Source organism: Protopterus annectens, chromosome 9.part0 (assembly GCF_019279795.1).
Source record: "Protopterus annectens isolate FY-2018-M chromosome 9.part0, PAN1.0, whole genome shotgun sequence".
Classification (NCBI taxonomy): Eukaryota; Metazoa; Chordata; order Ceratodontiformes; family Protopteridae; genus Protopterus; species Protopterus annectens.
Window position 1 is genome coordinate 748,471,241 of NC_056743.1, and position 20,665 is coordinate 748,491,905.

At 37.5% G+C, this 20,665-nt stretch overlaps 1 protein-coding gene across 5 annotated transcripts in view; it reads left to right on the top strand.

Annotated features, from left to right (window-relative positions):
• The window catches only part of LOC122811506 (AP-2 complex subunit alpha-2), a 2,640,839-nt gene that overhangs the window by 1,949,496 nt on the left and 670,678 nt on the right, over positions 1-20,665 (top strand). For all 5 annotated transcript variants that reach the window (XM_044083382.1, XM_044083385.1, XM_044083386.1 and 2 more), the window contains one exon: positions 4,521-4,603. In XM_044083382.1, the coding sequence (XP_043939317.1) occupies positions 4,521-4,603 (83 nt within the window). The remainder of the gene's footprint in view (positions 1-4,520; positions 4,604-20,665) is intronic.

Below are 20,665 nucleotides of genomic sequence, written 5' to 3' on the forward strand. Positions count from 1 at the left end.
CATTTTAATGTCATCATTAAATATGTCTCTGTCTAGTGCAGCAATGTTTGTAACATCCCTTATTTTATATTACGCAAGTAAAGGAGCCATTTCTTTATTATTATAAGACTCCTGTAAGGTATGTGAAAGCTAAAACATAAAGTGGCATTTTGACTCCATTTTGCATCTAGCAAAAGGAAAAGTACATTTATTCCATTGCATTTAAAACTGGTTTATATAGCCAGGAGACGGAGTGGTTTCTGGTGTTTTCTTTCTGCATTTTACTCTGTTTTGTCTGAAGTTGAAGTTACAGCTATTAATTTAATTCATTACAGCTTGCACTGTATTTCAAGTGGTTTCTGTGCTGTTGAATGAATTAATTTGCATTGCATCATTTATTTTCTGAGTTTTTGGTCACTTTTCAAAGTTATAGGCAATAGACAGTTTTGGCCAGTTGTGTGTGTCACCCAGAGTTGTAGTAATTTTAGTGGCAGGAGGTTATTGCTGCAATAAAGGGGAGGATAAACACTTGGTTAGAGCTTTAGCTATTTTTTGTTGGTTCTCGCATTTTTCCTGTTTATTTTATATTGGACAGAGCTGTGCTTAGCACAATAAGGTTCAAACATGTACCACATACACACAGGCATTTTTAGTTCTAACTTTTCCTAGTGTAATCAGCTCTCCCAGATCCTATCAGTAAAATAGGCTTTTGCTACATACAGGCATTACATACTGTGTGCAGCTGTGTAACATGCAGAGCCAATCACCTAATACCCTAAAAGTAGCTCATAGAATCCTGTAGCAGTGCTACATTGTGCAGTTTAGCCCAAAGTCAGTACACATGTTCAACACTACTGTTATGCAAGGTTCCTGAGCTGTGCTTATCACAGTCTAATTTAAATCCAGGTTACATGTTTATGTAACTGGGCAGTCATACGTAACTACTCTACTCATCCCATAACCGTCTCAGTGGACTGCAAGTCTCTATTTCAAGTTGAATGACTGTAAATAACATCAAGTTTTGCTACTTATGGAACAGAATGGAAAGTCAGCCTACTTGTCTCCCCTGTGTCGCCAGCTTAAGGTGTCCTTAAAGCAGGGTAGCAACTGTTTTGTGCTTGCAGGTAATGAACTATTAGTAAATGCACACAACTCTGCAAGAGGTTCATATATTTGAGAAATGAAAGCTTCCCTCACAAGAAAACAGACTGTTAGCATCACAGTAACACACCACACACTTTGCAGCCAACCCTGACGCAACATAACAGGGTCTATATTGCATTACTGAAAATCCTCTTGCGAGAATAAGTAAATGTCGACACATAAACAGCGATACGCAAAGACTGCGAACGTACAAAACCACAAAACACAAAATGTCGAATCCCCATAGTTGGCCAACTCCACCTCCCGCTACATACTGCCTACCCAAGCAAAATAAAAAAAACACACTATACCCATACCTACATATCCCATATCCTAATAAAACCTGCATGGCGCACAAATATGTAACTATAAAAAAAAAAAAAAAAAACGCCTGAAAAGTAAAGAAAAATATTACCATATATACTCCGCTACTCAACTACATTACTATATATACACTAAACTTAACCCTATTTCTAACCCTAACATCCAAGTTAAACATACCACATCATATGCACTTACCTTATCCCGCACCCTAACCCTAAGGTCAGTAACTACTGCACACTTAACTTAGGGAGCTGTACTGGATAAGGCAATCACCTACTGCTGTGGACAACTATGGCAGTTCGATCTTCGTGGTTCTGGACGTTCGCTCTTCTGCCGCTTCGCTGTATACGTGTCGATTTTTATGTATTCGCAGAAGAGGATTTTCATTAATTCAATATAGACCCAACATAACATATATGCTGAAGCTGTAATTAAATTCTTACCTAAGCCTCTTAGACCCAGAAGCACTAAGTTTTAGTTACTGTCATTGCATCACAGTATCTCATCTTTAACACAGTCATTGCAATATGAAGGACCTCAATTCCAGTACACTAGTCAAAGTAAACTTTATTGTCATACAGATCAACACAGAGGAAAAAATCTGCCTCACTGCATGGAATTTCATTACTCAGGCTCATACCATATGAATGACAAATTGAAGAAGGAAGATAGTGTAAATTAATAAAATTAAATTAAAAAAATAAGATACAAAAAAGTAAATAAAGTAAAACAAATTTGAAAGCTCTATTTACATCAGAAACATAAATATAACAGTAGGAATAGACTCAGTAGAAATAATGATATGAAAAAAAAAGTACTATAATGAGAGGCACACATTTCATCTTGCCCACCACCAATATATACCATACATAAACTTACAGTTCACAGTTTTCTTAATGCAGAGAGAGACATATGTAGTGAGCTATTCAGAGAGTTTATGTAAACAGCCATGACATATAGCACACAAATATTTTACCCATGTACTACTTTAGGCTATGAGTTTGTTGTTCAGCAGTCTGATAGCATGTGAAAGACGGTATTAGGGAGTCTGGATGTCCTGCATCTAATGCTTCTGTAGCACTTCCTTGTTGGCAGGAGTTTGCACAGTCCATGAGCTAGATGGTGTGTATCCCTCAGTAGTTTTTGGACATAGGCATAGCATCTGTTTTGAATATATGTTGTGTAAGGATTAAAGGTTGGCGCCAGTGATTTTTGTAGCCTGTTTAACAATCTTATCCAGTGGCATCTGATCAGCTTGAGAGCAATTTCTGTACCAGACAAAAATGTTTGTGTTGTCCGTACACTCTCAGTTGTGGCTCTGTAGAAGGTGACTAGGACCTGTTGGGGGTGGTTAGCTCTACAATGTCTCCAAAGGAAGTGGAGACATTGTTGGGCTCTCTTTAAGGTAGGAAGTGTTTGTGCCCCAACTTAGGTCTTGCAAGATATGTGCCCCTAGGAATTTATTGTTATTTACACTTTCCACTGTGGCACCATTGATGGGGGTGCCTGGCTTTTTCTTCCTAAAATCGATGATTTCCTTGGTTTTCTCAACATTTGGTGTGCCTGATTTTCCATGCTGTCAGTGCACCAGTGAACAAGTTGGTTCACTTCACACCCCCTGTGGGCCCCCTCGTCCTCCTTCTTGATAAGGCCAGCTACTGTGGTGTTGTCTGCAAATTTGATGATTCCATTTGACTGATGCATAGTTTTGCAGTCATGTGCTAAAATTGTGAAAAGAAGTGGACTGAGTACACAACCTTGAGGGACCCCGGTGTTTAGGGGATGCTGTTTGAGTGATGCTTTCCAGCTTGAACTATTTGTGGCCTTTCAGTTAGGAACTTGAGGATCCAATTGCATATTGTGTTTTCTGTGCCAGGTTTACTCAGCTTAGACAGCTGTTGTGGAATAACCTTGTTGAAGGCCAAGCTGAAGTCTATGAATAGCTTGCATTGGTGGTGTCTTGAGTGTTTGCAGTCTGATTTTTCTTACTGCTCTTCTTTTAACCATAGTATTCCTCATGGTGCACATTCGTTTAAAAAAAATTATTGCAGGCTTTCCTATTTTTGTCATTGTGATATGGTTGCTTTTTTGTTAAAGTATTGGAGCAAAGGAGCTCCTTGGCAATCTGTTATGTGAGAACCAAAAAACACTGCTGGCAACAGAGGACGACTTCCAAAATTAGCGTGCTAAAATTTTATTCAACGCTTTCGTCAAAAAGACTTCATCAGAAATACAAAAAATAAAACCATTATAAATCTTAAATACTTCCACTCATTATTCGGTGAATAAATGAGAACATGTGACTGTAAATTTTAAAAAGACAATAACCAATGAACTAGTTAACTTTCTATCTTCTAAAAAGCATTTAATATCAACAGAATCATTCAGTCCAGATGGACTGTCAGAACATTAGTTGGTTTGCAAATTGTACTTACTGACTTTTCTGTTAATTTACGTATCCAGTGTAGATGCTTTGCCATAAGTAACTGTTTGTGACTTCCCTCTGTTTTTACTACACCTGTTATAAATACAGCTCCTGCACATGCCCACATCTTTCACTGCAGTTCTTATCGGCCATGTAGTGCAGAATAAGCTATGCATTGAAAAAGGACACTCGCTAATGATAACGTACTTGGGGAGGCCAATGCCTTCCCCGGAATGGAGTTTTTTTCTGAAGTATGTCATTTTTCTTTTTAATGTAATTTTACTGTTAGGGTTTTAGGAGGGGTGAAAGTGCCCTTTACAAAAGTTTCACTTTATGGTAGTGGAAGGAGTTAACTGCTGACAAAGTGCTTCACAGAAGTTTTCAGGCTAAATTGCAGGCGAATGCTAAAAATTTGTAGTGCAAATACAAATTTAGTTGTGTATCGATTACTCAAGTTGTCTGATACATGGTAGTTTATCCCTCTGTCATGTATTTCTACTGGACTTGAATTGAAATTGCACCAGATTTTAGGCAGTGTTTAAAACTACACTGTTTTTCACACTCCATCAGTCCTTGAGAATTTCTTATGGGTTATGGTAATTAGAGCATCAGTATAGGAAATAACATAGCTGTTTGCTTTTGTTTTTAGGTTTGTATGCAAGAATAATGGTGTTCTGTTTGAAAATCAGCTTCTGCAGATGGGAGTCAAGTCCGAATTCCGACAGAACCTTGGTAGGTCGATCATCAGAGCAGTAGTTGCCAGAATGTATTATTGACATATTGGATTCACTTTAAGGTTTTTATTGTATCCTGTGAATTGCATGCTTATAAAAATAGTTTTCTTCAACAGGACTGTGTACTGCAGGAAAAATTCCCTGAAATAGATAGATGCTAATAGCTGATAGAGGTGTGCCTGATTTTCCATGAATCCCAGTAGTGCTGCATCTTGGTAGGAACTGTGGTGGGTTGGAATTGCGTTTACTGTTGTGCTGTTTTAAAAAGTTAGTCTGCACGAATCATCACAGCCCACTGGTTTCTCAGAAGTAGGATAGAAAAATGGAGAACTAAATTTAAAAATCTGTCACTTCGAGTGTACAGTCCATTTTATACATATTACTACTTTCCTTTCCACATTTTTGTTAAATTTATTTTCATAAACATAATATTTACTTGCATTATGGTAGTTGCAATGTAAAGATTTTTTTATATGGAAATATATTTGATATTTCTTATTTTGTTTGGTTATTTTATATCTTTCATATTTGATTTTGTAATAAATTAGTTGTTCTTGTAAATTTTAGGACTCCTCTTCAGCTTACTGTATAAATGTAATGCACTCAGTTATGTGAAAGGTTGCAAACTGGTAAAAGCTGCTGCCTCTTAACTCCAGTCCTGGCTTCCATTTGCCGTCTTGCTGGACTTTGCAGTATGCTGTTCCTTCTCATTTGTGGAGTTTTTGTAAAAAAAAAAAAAAAAAAAAAAAAAAAACACTGCTTACATCAGTTGGTGCTCTAAAAATACCTCTGGAGTTTTCTATTTATGGAGCATTTCAAGTCATTAACTTGATGGGATTTATACATTTAAGTGAGTAGCCGGGTGGAGGAATAAATACTCCTGGAAGGTTTTACCACACTTGTGCCTGGCGTACTGCTTTTAATTCTAAACGGTTTTGTTTTTTTCCCTTTCTTAGTAGTCCACAGGGAACTGAGTGTTTTGCCTTAGTTCAAGAAGTAGAGAAAAAGCTAAAAAAATTCCCTGCGTCAGTGACCTGATGTTTGCATTTGAGATATAGAGCTGCAGGAAGTATTAGAAATATGTGACATCATTAACATCATTAACCTTGTTTATTTTCACTTAATGGTTTCACATTTTATAGTCTGTCTATTTTGTCACATTTTATTAACATTTTCAAAGTACACACAACAAACAATTGGTCTAACAGCTATCCAAATATTTTTTTCACTAACAGAGTATTAAAGCAGATTGTGACTAATTTGTCAAGTGCAGTATTTGGATGTGATAGAACTTCATGTCCATGTTAGAGTAGGTCCATGATAATAAGATGTAAACTTCTCCAGGTTTCTTTTTAATCTTTGAATTTTTCTTGAATTGAGAGAGAGCTTGCATGCATTTAAATAATTGGTTGTATGTGAAACTATTGTATAGGTAATCTCTTGCAGGATAGTTCATTGAGTTTGTTCTATACAACCTAGCAGGTACTGCAGTAAACAGTTATGCATTGTCTTAGTTTTAAAGTTCAGCCCAAAATTTTATGTATGCTGCTGCCAAAACAGATTTTGTGATAATCGTAATAACATCAGAACTGTGTAATAAATATGAAGTTTTTTTTTTTGTTTTTGTTGGTCTAGGAGAGATCCTAATACCTTTAAAGTTCCAAGATAAAAACCTCCACATTCTTAAACAGCCTACATTATATTCATGAAAATTATGAATAAGAATTACGGCTTCACAGCTTGTTGTTATGCTGAATTTTACTGTGCTTTATTTAATGGCATTACTTCTTCATGTGTCAGAAGTAAGGAGTGCATTTCACTTTTTACCCCCAAGATATTTTTGAACAGTAACGTGAAAAGTGCACTTTGATGAAGAATTGGAGAGGAAAAGTAATAGAGTGGGAAGAGGCCAAGAAGACATTTAGACTGCAGGCTAGAAATTGCCTTCACTATCAGGGATTGATATTAGAGTACAAGAAAGAGAAAGGGATATGGGAATCCTAAATGAAAGGCCTGCACTGGTTGAGTTTTTAGTTGAATCAAGAACAGAAGCTGCTGTTAAAAAAGGAATAAGCATATAAAATATTGCATAATAACTATAAGAATCAGAGGATGTCAGAAAAGATTGGGAAGAGATATTGGATAAGCAATTCACAAAGAAACAATGGGAGGTCATATGTAGGACTCCCAAATATGCAACAAAATCTAGAAGAGTTAGGGTTTTTACCTGGAAGTGTTTACATAGGTACTTTAATACCCCTAGCAGGCTCCAAAGAATTTCTCCTCAGATAGATGGGAAATGTTGGAGGTGTAATAGGAAATAAAGAAGTACCTGGGAGCATGTGTTCTCAGAGAGTAATGAGTTGGCAGACTTTAAAAATTCTCTACAGAGTACTCTGTAAGTAGTAGTGTGTAACTAAGGACATTTTATTTGGCTGGGTTGCAGAATTTTAATTGCCTAGACACAGTAAGGCCTTGTTAACTTTAATTCTGGTGGCTGCCAAAACAGCAGTTACTGGAAAATGGAAATCATAGATGAAACCAGTCATACCTGAAGTAGTGAATGTTACAACAGAGATAAAAGAACAGGAAGTGTAATCTTTGGAACAGGATAGGGATAAATTGCATTGAAGAAATTGAAGTTGTGGGAACTATACATGCAGAAAAATATTTTGGAGGAAGAATGAGGTTAAGAGAAGACAGGAATTGAACAGTTTATGTAATGTTGCTTTGATTTATATTGTATGGAACAATATATATGATGTATAATGTTTATAAATGTGAACCTGTTAATATGGTTTGATTACTTTTACGTAACTGTAAGTTTGCATACGTCACAAGTTTGTTTGTGTCTTTCGGTTTTTCCCAGTTAGGGGTCACCACAGCGGAACTCCGGTCTACTAATGATTGGCAGTAAAGTTTTACGTGCTGGCTTGCCGGGCCTAACGCACAACCTTCCACGAAGGAACGCCCGTTCACTCATGTCGCCACACAGAAGACGCTCTAACTGAGGAGCGAACGGGCAACGTCTAACTGTGAGGCGACAACGCTACCACAGCACCACCACCGCAGTATTGCATATGTCACAAGTGATAATTCAGTAAAGGTGGGGATTTTTTAAACAAAACAATAAAAAATGGCAGAACTGAGCACTAACATTCCAAAAAAAAAGAATGTTGCCTAGTATACTGTTTTTACTCAAGCGAAGTACAGTTTCCTGAATATCTTTCAGAAACATTGTTGCTATTTGGGGTAGAATGTTTCTTCTGTCTGAACTAAAGTAAAACAGGAGCTCTGTACGTAGCTCAGTGCGAGACAGAGGAATACTTCTCTGTAAACAACCTTTGTTGTAGTTGTAGGGAACAGCTGGCAGCTGTGTACATCTTCAAGTGCATCAGGCAGCATCTGGAAGAACATGTATATTTTAAATCCAAAGCAGGTTGAGGGGGCAGCAATATGAAATTTTGAGTACAGAGTAATGTTTTGTGGCTGCACTCCTGCTTTTGATCTTGTTAAAAGAAGTTTTTTAACATGGATTTCAAAAATGGCAACTGTTTCCATTAACTGCAATGAAGTGTGTGTTGAGGTTTGACACTGGAATGTTGAAAACTGACTGATCCTACTTTAAGATTGTCTTTCAGCGGAAGCAATAGATAAAATGCATTTACCTCCAGATTGCAGGACCAACTTGAGAAATTTTCTTCCTTCCTTTTTTCCCCTTCCAGATCTGTTTGTTTCTCTTACTCTGTTATTAAGTGGACAATACTTGCATTTCCCTCCAGCTCTTTTCTTCTGATTTGAGGTCAAGCTTGACATAGACCGTGAAAATTTTCCCCCTCTTTGCGTCCATTTTCTTATTTTACAGGTTCATAAGTTTTTTGCTGTTCCTGTTGGTGCCATTAGTTACAGTATGTCTTTCAGATAATTTTATCCCCGTGCCTGTTTTTTTTCTGCTCAATGCACAACATACAGCATTGCTCATTAACTGATATTTTAATGAAATACCTATGGAAAGTGCAAGACGACATGAAAGTTGTGAAAAGAGTGGGATAAGCTGGAGGTGAAGTAAAATAAGAGTTCAGATACCCTCCTAAATCTTGCTGTTTTCTCAATCATTGGAAGAAGTACAAGAAAGCAAAGTGATGATCCAGAAGTAGAAAATTCTGGCAAGCTACATAGGTCTTCTGATTATTTGTCTAATGCTTGCTGATTTTTCTTAACCCTTCCCAGGCCAAGTTGCACCCACTTAGCCAATGTGCATCATGTCTATCTTGCACCTCTGTCAGTACTGGTGCTGGTGTTTTCTGATTTCTTTCTTGAGACTGCACATTGGTCAGGGTTTGACCAGTGTTCTATGACTTCTGGAAATTCTGGAGCCTGTCCATTTTCCAGAAGGACTCCATAATTGTTTCACAACTGAAAAAAAAAATTGCCAGGGGAGTACTGTAGATGTTGATGCATTGATACTCACTGCCACTGCCTTTAAATAGTTTTTGTAGGAGGGATACTTTTCCCCTCTCCACAGCTAATCTTCTACGTATGTATACTAACTTCCTGCTCACCCTACCTCAAAGTAAGGTACTGCAGACTCGGGCTTAATATATTGCTTTTTTTTATTTGTCTTACTTTTATGAGACTCATAATTGTGGTCCTTAGAATTTCAAGTGGAACCTGTCTAAATCTACAGTGGTTCTGTCTTTGCTGACCATATTGTACTGATCTCTTAAGTCAGTTTTCCTTTCCATGAGCCAGTGTTTGCTTTCCCTTCACTTCACATCATAGGAGGGGGCACATCCTACTTCCCCATATATTTTCTTCAGTGAGTTGGTTTAATTTGTCATCTTTTGATTGAAGCCTGTAGGCATCAAGTTTTTTTGTCCTTGCAGTCTCTCTCTTGATACTTTCTTGCAGTGAGGTTCGTTCCTTGTAGTTAAATAATCATTGCCTGTCACAGTCCTCCTCAGCAGAAAATGCTTACCTGTCATGAAGTATACCTGTGCATGCCTTACCAGACCTCTTCACTTTAAAAGATAGTGGTCTCACTGATCAGGGTCAGAGTTTAATCTGTGATCCTGGCTGAAGAATTGGCTGAGGATTTTGCCTCACTGAAGATTGCCTGTGAGGTCTGCAGCTTCTTTGATCTCCCAAACGTGAGATCATCTCTGGTTAGTAGGGGCTGATTCTTTTGTGCTTCCCTGTATCTACGGAAGACTTGTGGGTTTAGGAAGAGCCACCCTATTTCCTAACTTGGGTGGAGGTGCTTCTTTTGGTGTTTGTTACATTCCCTCCACCGCATTAGTTTGGTCCTCTTTTTGCTGAGCCTGATCATGAGGTTTGGCCATCCATGGTCATTCTATCCTCAGGTCAGGGTACTTTATGAGGATTGATTAACTAGAGTCAAGGAAGAGTTGTATTGTGAGCTCATAGTAAAATCTCTGGGCCATGGTGAGGAATTGTTTGTTTAACTTGGTGGTGTCTTGAATCACAAATTTGGACTTTATACACAGTTCAGTTGGATGCCCATAACAAGCCTTGTTATACATGTCTTTGAGCATCTCTTACTTGGCCTTGTGCTGGGTATATACCCTTTTGTATTTTTGTGAGTTATGGTGCAGTCTAGACACCAGGGTTGGGAGGGGAAATTCTCTGCACTCTTCGCCGTTCCTTTTGGGAAGCTATTTGAAGAGGGAGTTTATCTTCTGAGATAAAGTTTCGGATTCTCATGGGAATGAGCCCTTGTTATCCCATAAGTCTAGACTGAGCTTCCTCACTGCGCCTGATAACACCAGTAGGGCTGTTGCTCATTGTCATTCTGCATGTTGAAGTAAGATTTCCTGTCTGTTCTCTCCAAGGCTGACATTCATGTCTTGAGGGGATCTTTAGTTTTCCCCAGGAAGATTCTTTTTGCTCACTGGCTAGTTGATAAAGTGGCCCACAATACTGTTGAATATTCTTATGCTATGTTGGAGTATGTTATCTTTCTAGGTTCCTGGCTTTCCAGGAGGAAGGTGCCTTGGCTTCTGTTGACCTTCCCTGAGTCTGGGATCAGAGGAGGTTTTACCTTTTATAGTAGAGTCTGCCATGTTAGCACGTCCTTACTATTATAGTTGTCTGCTGTGTGTGGTTGAGGTCTTGGCAAGGACTTTGGGGCAGGTTCATGTGATATTTAGCTTGGTTCTGTTCAGGGATGACTTGGACAGCCTTTTGATGGATGTTTTTCACAGTAATAGGCTGTTTGGGCAGGGCTTCAGAACCTGCTTAATGCCTGTCTAGTTGCTAGGTAGAGCCATTCTTTGTTTGGGGACACATTGCTGTCCTGGAAGGAAGGCAAGGCCTCATTTGCATAATTTTCCATTCTCTTCAGTTGGACAGTTCACTTAGAGATTTGGGTTTGTGTACCTCCTGGAGTGGTGAAGGTTGAATAGATTTACCTTGATCTGCAGTAAGCTGTGTAGCAGACTTTGACTTAAATTAGGTTTGTAAGCTTGCTGCTGCACACCCTGGGTAAAAGGGAGAACTGTCACTCCCTGTTCTTGACCAGTAACCTCTTCTCCATGTCCTGTGAGTATATAGTCCCTTCTCCTCAAGAAAGCAGGGGTGGGAACTGTGAAACACTTTAGGAGCTTGCCCCCCCCCCCCCGATCCATGGATGTTTCTTCCTGTTCCCTGAGTGGGCTGCCCTGTTAGGTTGATGCAAGTGGCCTTCAGCTCCAAGGTATTTGAGTTGGGTGGCACCTTAATGTGAGCAGAATACCTCCCTGTCTCCTCCCAGTGGATGTGAAATGGCATGAAACTGCCTTTGTGGGCAGGTAGTTGATCATTGGGAAGCCCCTCCTCATTCTCTTCCCACCCAGTGGGGAATGTTTAATTTAGGTAGGTATTCTTTGCTTCTCCAAACAGGACTTGTCTACTGGAGGAGTACCCTGCTCTGATGCAGTAGTAGTTCAGGCTTAATTGGGATGATCATAGCTGCTGGGTTACCTTTGTTTAGCTTCTTCGTTTGCAGGTGATTTGAAGCTTGGGCGGGGAGGTTGCACCTTTCTGTGTTAAAATCCTTTTATCAGTGAAGGTATTTTGGAGCCTTGGAGTGTGTCTTCCCTCTGTAGACCTCCTGCTCCTTGAGAGTGGTGCATAGTGTGGGGGGAAGCTTGCTTTTGCATCCCCTCCATGTTTGCCATAGATCCTTTCAACAAAACCTTTTTTTTTTTCGTCAGGGAGTCTCTTGGGATTCTATACTTCCAGTGTAGTTGGGCGGTCCATTGCTCTGTGTTGGTGTTTTAACACCTTTATTAACATCACAGATATTACACAATGACTTGTGTATACATACAGTTAAAAAAAGAGAAAACAAAACATTATGAAGATTTTTCGTTCATGTATTATATATGATTTCTTAATGATTACTTATTCAGTATGGAACTTCCAAGATGGCTGCACACTGATCAGCAGCTTAATTTCAGCTCTTCCAGTGTGAAAAAAAGAACAAAGATATGAGTAATTCTGCCAGTTTGAGTAACATTCATTTGCTGGCAGTAAATACACCACTTGGATGCCAGCAAAGAAGAAATTTAGAGAACCTAAAAGAAAATCAACTAGAAAAATTGAAGAGAAAGCATTGACTTGGAAGAATCCTGCAGCTGTTCAGCAAAAATCATTTCAAGCTTCAGCTTTTATTCAAGAGATAGCTCCAGGTAGCTTAGAGGAAAATTAAATCAAATACATTCAGAGATAATTAAAATAAATGGAACATTGTAATCTACAACTTCAAATAACAAAAGGCTGAAAAAGTAGAAGTTTTAGTTATATAGAGGAACTGATAAAACTGCAAAAATCAGAGGTTGAAATGAAAAGGCTGAGTATGAGACTTCTCAAGACGAGCTGCTTCAAAAGAATGGTTTGAAGACGGTGCGCACAGAGAAAATTTCTGATTTTCTGCTGTACCAGAAAAACTGAAAGGCACAAACAATTAATTTTATGAATGTACAAATACGCAACTGGACTAGTATTCCACAACAGGATTTGTTAATTGAAAGGACGCATGAAGTGTATGCTCCAAACCTGGTCATAAAAAAGCAGCCATGTATTAGTAAAGCTGTAATCATACCAGCAGAAAGAGCTGATCCTGACAAAACTGTGGTTGTAGGGAAAAGTATTAAAAATTGGAGGCAGCAGAGTGTTTGTGGAAAATGATTTTACCAAAAGTCAGTGAATGTAGAGATGCAGGTGTAAGATTCAAGCTGTTGCATCCAACTGGCTTCAGAATATTTTTCCTGGAGGACCAAAGACATTTTTGATAGAGAACAGACTAAGGAGAAAATAGAGAAGTTATCTAAAAAGGTGAGCCATCAAGGTGAAGGGGACTGTACTTCTCATTCTACTGACAGTAAAGCTCATAGAGCAACCTTGCTAGTGAAACCTTTTCCAGTGTTCTAAAGGAAAATGCTTCAGAGAGAAAAAAAAATCATCGGAGTTGACTAGAAGAATCAAGAGTACCTTGGACTTGAACCAGACTCTGGTATTTAGAGATGGCAATGATCAGGAAGATGACCAGCAACACTGAAATTAGTGAAAAAAGATGTAAGATTATAAAGCATCAATCACATTTTTGAAATATGACTTTGCAAGAAAAAGTGGCTGAGAAGGATTGGACTTTTGTTGACTTTGTTAAACTTCTGGGTGGACTGTAAAGTATATACTCCTCTTTGCTATTAATGGTAAGAAGGGCTCTAAAAGGAAAAAAAATGCAAGTGTAACAAATTTTGTTTTTATAATTTTTATTAAATTATCACAAGACATAGACAAACATGCATTGATACAAAAGAAAAAAAGACCATGTTTCCAGTTATGTACATTGTACATCAAATAGTTTTTTTTTAATTGACATCAGTTGAACATTACATAAATTGTGCAATTCCTGCCTTGCCACCTCCTCTTAAACATTATGTTGCGTGTATTGTTACCATGATTTCTAATTATATGTAATTTGCTTCTTCCCTGTTCTAAAGATTACACTTTAGTTCTTTGCTGAATTACAATATTCAGTACTTCAAATGCAGTTGGTTCAGACTTTGATTTTCATTTTCTTGTAATTGCTTTTTGTCAACCACCGGAATTAAACTTAAAGCTTTACTATATCTAGGCAATTCAAAAATAGTGCCCCAGCTAGAGAGAATCATTTTCTTAGTTACACCCATCTGCTCACACAGTATTTGACAGAGTATTCTCTAGGGAATTTTTAATATCTGCCAACTCATTACACGCCCAAAACATAAGCTTCCAGTTACCTTTTTCTTCCCCATCACATCTCCACATTTGCTATCTACCTAACAAATTTGTCTTTGGAGTTTGTTTGGAATGTATACATTATCTATGTAAACAATCTTAAACCTTCTAGACTTTATTGCATTCTCGGGAGCCAAACATATATCCTCCCATTGTTCCCTTGTAAATTGCTTATGCAGTCTCTCTCTTCAATCTATTCTAACCACCTCTGATTGATTCTAATAGTTATGATTTTTTTTATATGCCCCACTAGTAATTCCTTTTTTGATATCTGCTTCTATTCTAGATTCAACTAAAAACTCTTAATAGAGTAGGTCTTTCACTTGGCATTCCCCAATATTTCTCTTTGCCTGTACTCTGATATCAATCCCTGGTAGGAAAGGCATAGTTCGTAGAATAGTTTCTGCTACTTTATGAATATTATTTTCTGTATTCCAGCTTTTCTCCCTAAGGATCTGCATCGAAAATCCCACCCTCTCATTATGTCTTGAATTTCCCTCCTGCTTCATTATCATCCCTTTCCACTTTGAATTATAACTTGAATTATAACTTTGTTTTTTTTGTTTGTGTAGCTCTAAAATGTCCCTTCAAATCAGGTAATCCTAAATAACATTGTTCTATTGGAAGGATCAACATATCCAACTTAACCATTGCCCTGTTCCCATCCCAGATAAATTCCTTCATCTCTTTATTAATTACAGCTTCTCCTCTGGATGGCAATTCTGCCTGATCTGTATCTAAAATTAAAGAGCCTAAACACATGTATATTGCTTCCATCTTACTATCCATGTCTGTAAACAAGCACTTCCAGTTTCTTAGTTTTTGTATTATCTTTTGTTTAGTATCTTCCCACATGTCCTTAACTCACATGACAGAAGCCTTGTTAATCTATGTTCCTATGTACTTCATCTTATCTTGTCCCTATATTAATTGGGGTATTGTTGAACCAATTCATGCATGGGTCCATAGGTTGTGGTTATAGTTTGTCATCACTAATTTTATATCCCAAAAAGACTTGAAACTGCCTTAAAATGTTCCACAACACTGAGATTTCCTTTTCTAACTTTACCTGGATTTACCTGGAACAAAATAATATCTGCAGATAAAGCCAACTTTTCTTGATTACTATACCAGTTAAATCCTTGAATTTTTTTAGTCCCTTATTTTTTTGGCAGTGGCTCTAAATGTAAAACAAAAGAGAGAAGAAACTTACCTGCCTGGATTCCTCTGTTCAGATGCAACTTATCAAAGAGGAACCGAGCCCTCCCACATTTATTCTTGCATGTAAACTTTCATGTCGTCCTAATTAAATTTAGAGTTGTAGCAAGGGAATGCAAATGCCTCTGTTGCTCTTCTCATAAAATCTCAGCTTACTCTGTCAAATGCTTTCTCTTCATCAAGACCCACCAACAACAGTGGTATTTTCTTACATTCTGCTTCCCTGTGGATCATCATTGTTGTCAAATGTTTGCCTTCCCTCCACAAAACCACATTGATCCATATCTGTCAACACATTTGCCATTTCTGTAGCTAATAAAGACAAATAATATGTAATCATAGTTTAAAATTGAAATGGGTTAATATGAAGCTGGATCTGATAGGTATTTACCATCTTTAGGTATTACAGGCACCACAGCTTTCTTCAAATATGTTGGTGCTTCTCCTTCTTTTAAAATGCTGTTAATCAAAACCTTGTATATCTTTATCACTTTCTTCCCTCCTAATATCCAAACTTCCACAGGAATACCATTTGTCCCTGGAGACTTTCCTGCAGATTGATTATGTCACCATTTTATCTCCTCTCCTCCTACCTTGACTGTTAATTATTGAGCCTTATCTACCCCTAAACTTGACATACTTAAGTCCTCCATAAATAGTTACATATCTGCGGTTTCTTGATTTTCGCATTTCTTTGCTTTATACAAATTTTCATAAAATGTCTGGAATATATCACTAGACTGGTATTGTACACTGTATGGTGCTTTACTACAATCATGTATATAATGCCACTAATGACCTCCTGTCACTGTATCACTAAACTGATATGGTACACTGTATGGTGCTTAGACTTGATGATTAGTAAAAAGTATATCTATGTAACAGTTTAGAATATTCCTACAAAGCATTTCTTGACTTGTATTATAATTTTTTGTGCCATATTTGTATACATTTTGTTTCTTAGTTTGTGTTCATCAGTTGTATCTGGAGCTTTTCTCCCCGGGCCTCCGCTGAAAAAGGACATGTCCAGTCGGACTTTCCCAGTAAACAAATATAAAATAAATATCTTTAGTTCCTCTGTAGTATCTCTAGTTATTTTTCTTAATAGGCTCCCTAAGATTGGCAAGAACCTTTTCTACTTCCTGTTGCCTTAAGTCATCATGCTAAAAGTGTGGACTCCTGACTTCACTTGTGTCTTTCCTTAGGAATAACTGTGAACTACCAAAATCCAATCTTTAACCATTTCAGCTGCTGCAGTTCATAGATTTCAGTTGAATGAAGTATCTCAGGTAACAAGGCTTCCAGCACACAGTGCGACTTCCCATCACACACAGGTTAGTTTTCTCCTTTCTATTCAAAGACCTGTTTTGTTCTGAGGCTTCTAGGTCATATGGTTACAGCCATTTGTTAGTGACAGAGTAGCTCACATTTTATTCTCCTATCAGAAGCCATTTATATGGAAGGTTTATGCTAGTAAATGGAAGCGCTTTGCTAAATAGCCATCTTCTAAAGGCTCTGACCTCTTTTCAGCACCTTTAAATGCCATTCTCGACTTTCTTGCTGAATTGTTTCACTCTGAGTTTAGCAATTCTACTGTTAAGGTTCAGTTAGCTGCTGTTTCAGGCTTTTATATTGGCAGAGATAATACATCAGTAGCAGCACTGAAGGTGTCTTAAGACTTTTTTTTAAGGGAATGTTCTTATTACGGCCTCCTGTTTGGAGTCTCATTCCTTCTTGGATTTACCCTTCATGCTTTGCATTTTCTCTGGCCCTCCTCCTGAACCTTCAGCCACAGTCTTCTTGAAGTTGCTGTCTTGGAAGCCTTTTTTATTGGTGGCTGTGACTTTGGCCAAATGTGTGTATGAGCTGCATGCTTTATCCTCTGTACCTCTATCTGTTTTTGCACAAAGATAGCGTCTGTCTCAGAACTGATCCTGCTTTTCTTACATAAGGTGTCTCCTGAAGCTACCTTGAATTAGGCCATTCCATTTGCCTTTATTTATGAATTTTGCTAAGTAAGAAGAGTATTTTGCTGCATTGTCTTGATGATGTTCATAGACCACTGAGATTCTATTTGGATAAGACCAAGACTTTCAGGAAGTCTGTTTCGTTTTCTGACACTAGCTTGTCCAGCCAAGCCTTCAAGTCAACTTTATCTTAATGGCTCTGCATTTTCATTGGGTATCACTTGAAAGTCTTTGCCTCATAGGCTAAAAGAGCATTTTGCAACAGTGATTACACCTTTTTTTTCATGAGTTTCTTTCAGTGATATTTGTGGTACTGCTGCTTGGGTGGGTGCACACACTTTTAATGTCCTATTACAACTGGATACATAGTTGAGGTCTAGGGCTTCTTTTAGTTCCACCATGTTGCAGAATTTTCTCCTCTAGGGCCTCCCTAGTATATGTGGTTGGGGTCTATCGCCCACAGGTTGAAGCTGGACAGAAAAGACAACATTTGAATACAAATGGTATGCACTTACCATAATTAATCCGTGTTGCCTTTTTTCCTTCTGGTTCAACCATCTTTCCCTCCCATCCCCCTCCTGTGAATTATTTTGTCCAGGGCAGTGGGCAGCCAACCTGCTTAGGCATCTTTCCTTTGTTATGGTTATGGGCCTAGAGTATTGCGTCATAGTGATTGGGTTTTATGGAAGGGGCAAACACGGTCTGAGATAAGAACTGAGAGAGCAGGGTATTATGAGTAGAGGAGGCAGAGCTCTGGAGCTGGACTGTTTGGAATTGGCCAGTCTCTGATGTAAGCTGAATCAGATAACCCACAGAGTGAACCATACAGAAACCGACAAACTAATCTATCATTAATGGTAAGTACATAACTTTCATTTACCAATGCTAAAGCACATTTTAGTATGTGCTTCTACATAAACTGATTGGTGTCATTTTATTATTTATATTCCCCCCCAGATGTTAAAAACAGCTTGTATACTCCCAGAAATATTAACTTTCAGCTGTAAGAAAAAGTGCACTGGTCGTCTTTATATAAAACTAAATTGGACACTGTTCTATTTAATGCATTCAAATATAAAGGCTGCTAGGGAAGCTGCAATCTCTTATTCACTTCCAGTAATTTCAAACTTTATTTTTTACTTACTGCTTGTCCTTGTACCTTAAAATTTTGCATTTCCCTCATTAAGCCACTTTAGAAACTAATGTAAAAGTGCAGTGATTGTATTACATGTAGAGTTGAGATATTTTCTCTTATTTTTACAAAGTGAAACATGTTTTCTGTAAGCAAGTAGGCCTGAAAAATAAGACAAGAGTGATGAAAGATTTGAGAAGTTCAAGTTCCTTGCATATGCAATGATTTTAGCTTTTTTTGTTCCTTTAGCAAATATTCAGTGGGAGTCCTGAAGTCTGCAGCTAATTCCTTCATGCCTTTACAGAGGTTTTTCTTCTTTCTCATTGCCGACTACATCTCCATGGTGGTGAATTTGTCTGTAGGTGCAAGCAATTAATCTTGAGAGTTCTAAGCATTCTTTGATGAAAGAAATGAAAAAATTTAAAGGTACAAGGGCAACAAGTTTGGTGAGGTTTGTAATTGTTAGAAGTCTATATTAAGTAGCATTCCTGGCAGCCTTAATACTTTAATGCATTTAACATAGTGGTATAAAATTTAGTTTTATTTAAAGATAGCCAGTGAATTTTCCAGGGGCTACGAGTTAGAGTTTGTATGCTTTGAGAAAACTTTTTCACATTTGGAGTGGGAGTAAAGATAAGAAAAGAATGGACACCAATCAGTGTAAGTGGGAGCACAGGCTGTAACACATGCTTTTAGCATAGGTAACCTTAATTTTCGTTAAGATGATGCCTGTGGGCGCAGCTGTTAATTTGGGGCAATTGTTCCTATCTGGAGGGGTAACTTAAGTTTTTGAAGATGTACACAGCTTTGTGTCCTTAGTTAGTAGGATATGAGAGTGTTCTGAAAATGTATTTAGTTTTTTCTTTGAGGGTTTTTATTAAAACAAAAATTCTTGAAAAAATGTTGACATAGGTTCAAATGGAGATTACAAGAGACAACTGTGTAAAAGATGAGACTGCCAGTCATTAGTGTGTATGTAACACAAATGTTAGAAATACACATTCAAAAAACTTGTATAATAGAGGGGAACAATTTATCATAATGGCTACACTATCAATGTTATCTTGGAATGTACATGGAAGGATTATTGAATTTTATATTAAAAATACAGAGAACAAACAGTGCCTCATGAGAAGAACGTGAATTTGATAAAGGAAGGATTTCAGGATGGATATTCAAACTAACAGGGATAAAGGAATAAGGGTATTAATTATACTAATTGCTAGAGGAGCTCCAATGTTGATAGAAGAGGGGGAAAAGATAATGGTAGATTTGTGTTAGTATTGGCAAGGGAGGACAATTAGACTGTCAAGTATTTGTATGCCACCAAAAACTGCTAACATGGAGCATCAGAAAATATTTTGAAAAATCAGTTTTCAGTAGGGAATATTACATATAGGTGGGGACTGGGACTTGGATTTGCTACAGTGAAGAAGTATCTAGAAGAACCTAGAAGGGAAGGTAAACAAAAGAGGGTAGATGTCTGAAGAAACTTAGGAAAATGTTTGGTATGTAAGGAGTGAATTCAGTAGTACGAACTCTGAGAGAATTTACATATCATTCTCCCAAAGTATAAATGGTCTAGACTAGATAGAAATTATATCTCATAGGAACATGTGTATTTGATTGTATTTAATTGAAAGCTTTGACACACATCCAGTAACTATTTCAGATCATGCACCAATAAAATCTAAGATAAAATTCAATGTAATGAAGAAAAAAATGATGCCAAAGCTTTCTCACGTATCTGTTAAAAAGAAAGGAATGTAAGGCATCGATGGTGGAAACTGTTCGAGTTATTAGGAAAGATAAAAATGTCTTCAGAAGTTATAGCTAGATAGCAGGATAAAATAAAAATTGAGTTTTAACAGGAATAATAGGAATTATTTAGACGGCCTGACAAAAGTTAAAATTTTGAAGGTTAAAGGGAATCTCACAGAGCAAGAAGCACAATTGCTAAAGAGAAAATAAGGGATTATTTGGATAATATGCATGAATTTAGAAAGATTGCAGTTGAGCAACTTTTGGACAAATCCATAGCACGGAAACGTTTAGCACAGCAACTTAGGCAACAGAAAGTAGAATGGATTTTCAACAAACATAGGGAGCTTGTAACAAGAAAAATAACCAGAGAATCTATAGAGGTATTAAGAAATGTTTCAGATATATTAAAGTTTGTGTGAAGCAGAGAATTGTTTAAATCAAGAAAGAGCACAAATGGAAATACTTATGGAAGACATAATTATGTGAGGGAGCTGAGGCTCAACAATTAACAGTTAAAATAGGAGGAAATGAAATAAAAATGGTGACGTATAATCAATTTGCAGGAAAGTCTTCAGGAGCAGATTGTATTGCTATGAAAGTTGAGTAGTTAGGAGGGAAGAAAGTGATACAAATGTGGAAGGTTTTGTTTAACAGTATTTTAAAAGGAGGAGAAGCTCCAACATCTTGGAAGAAAGCT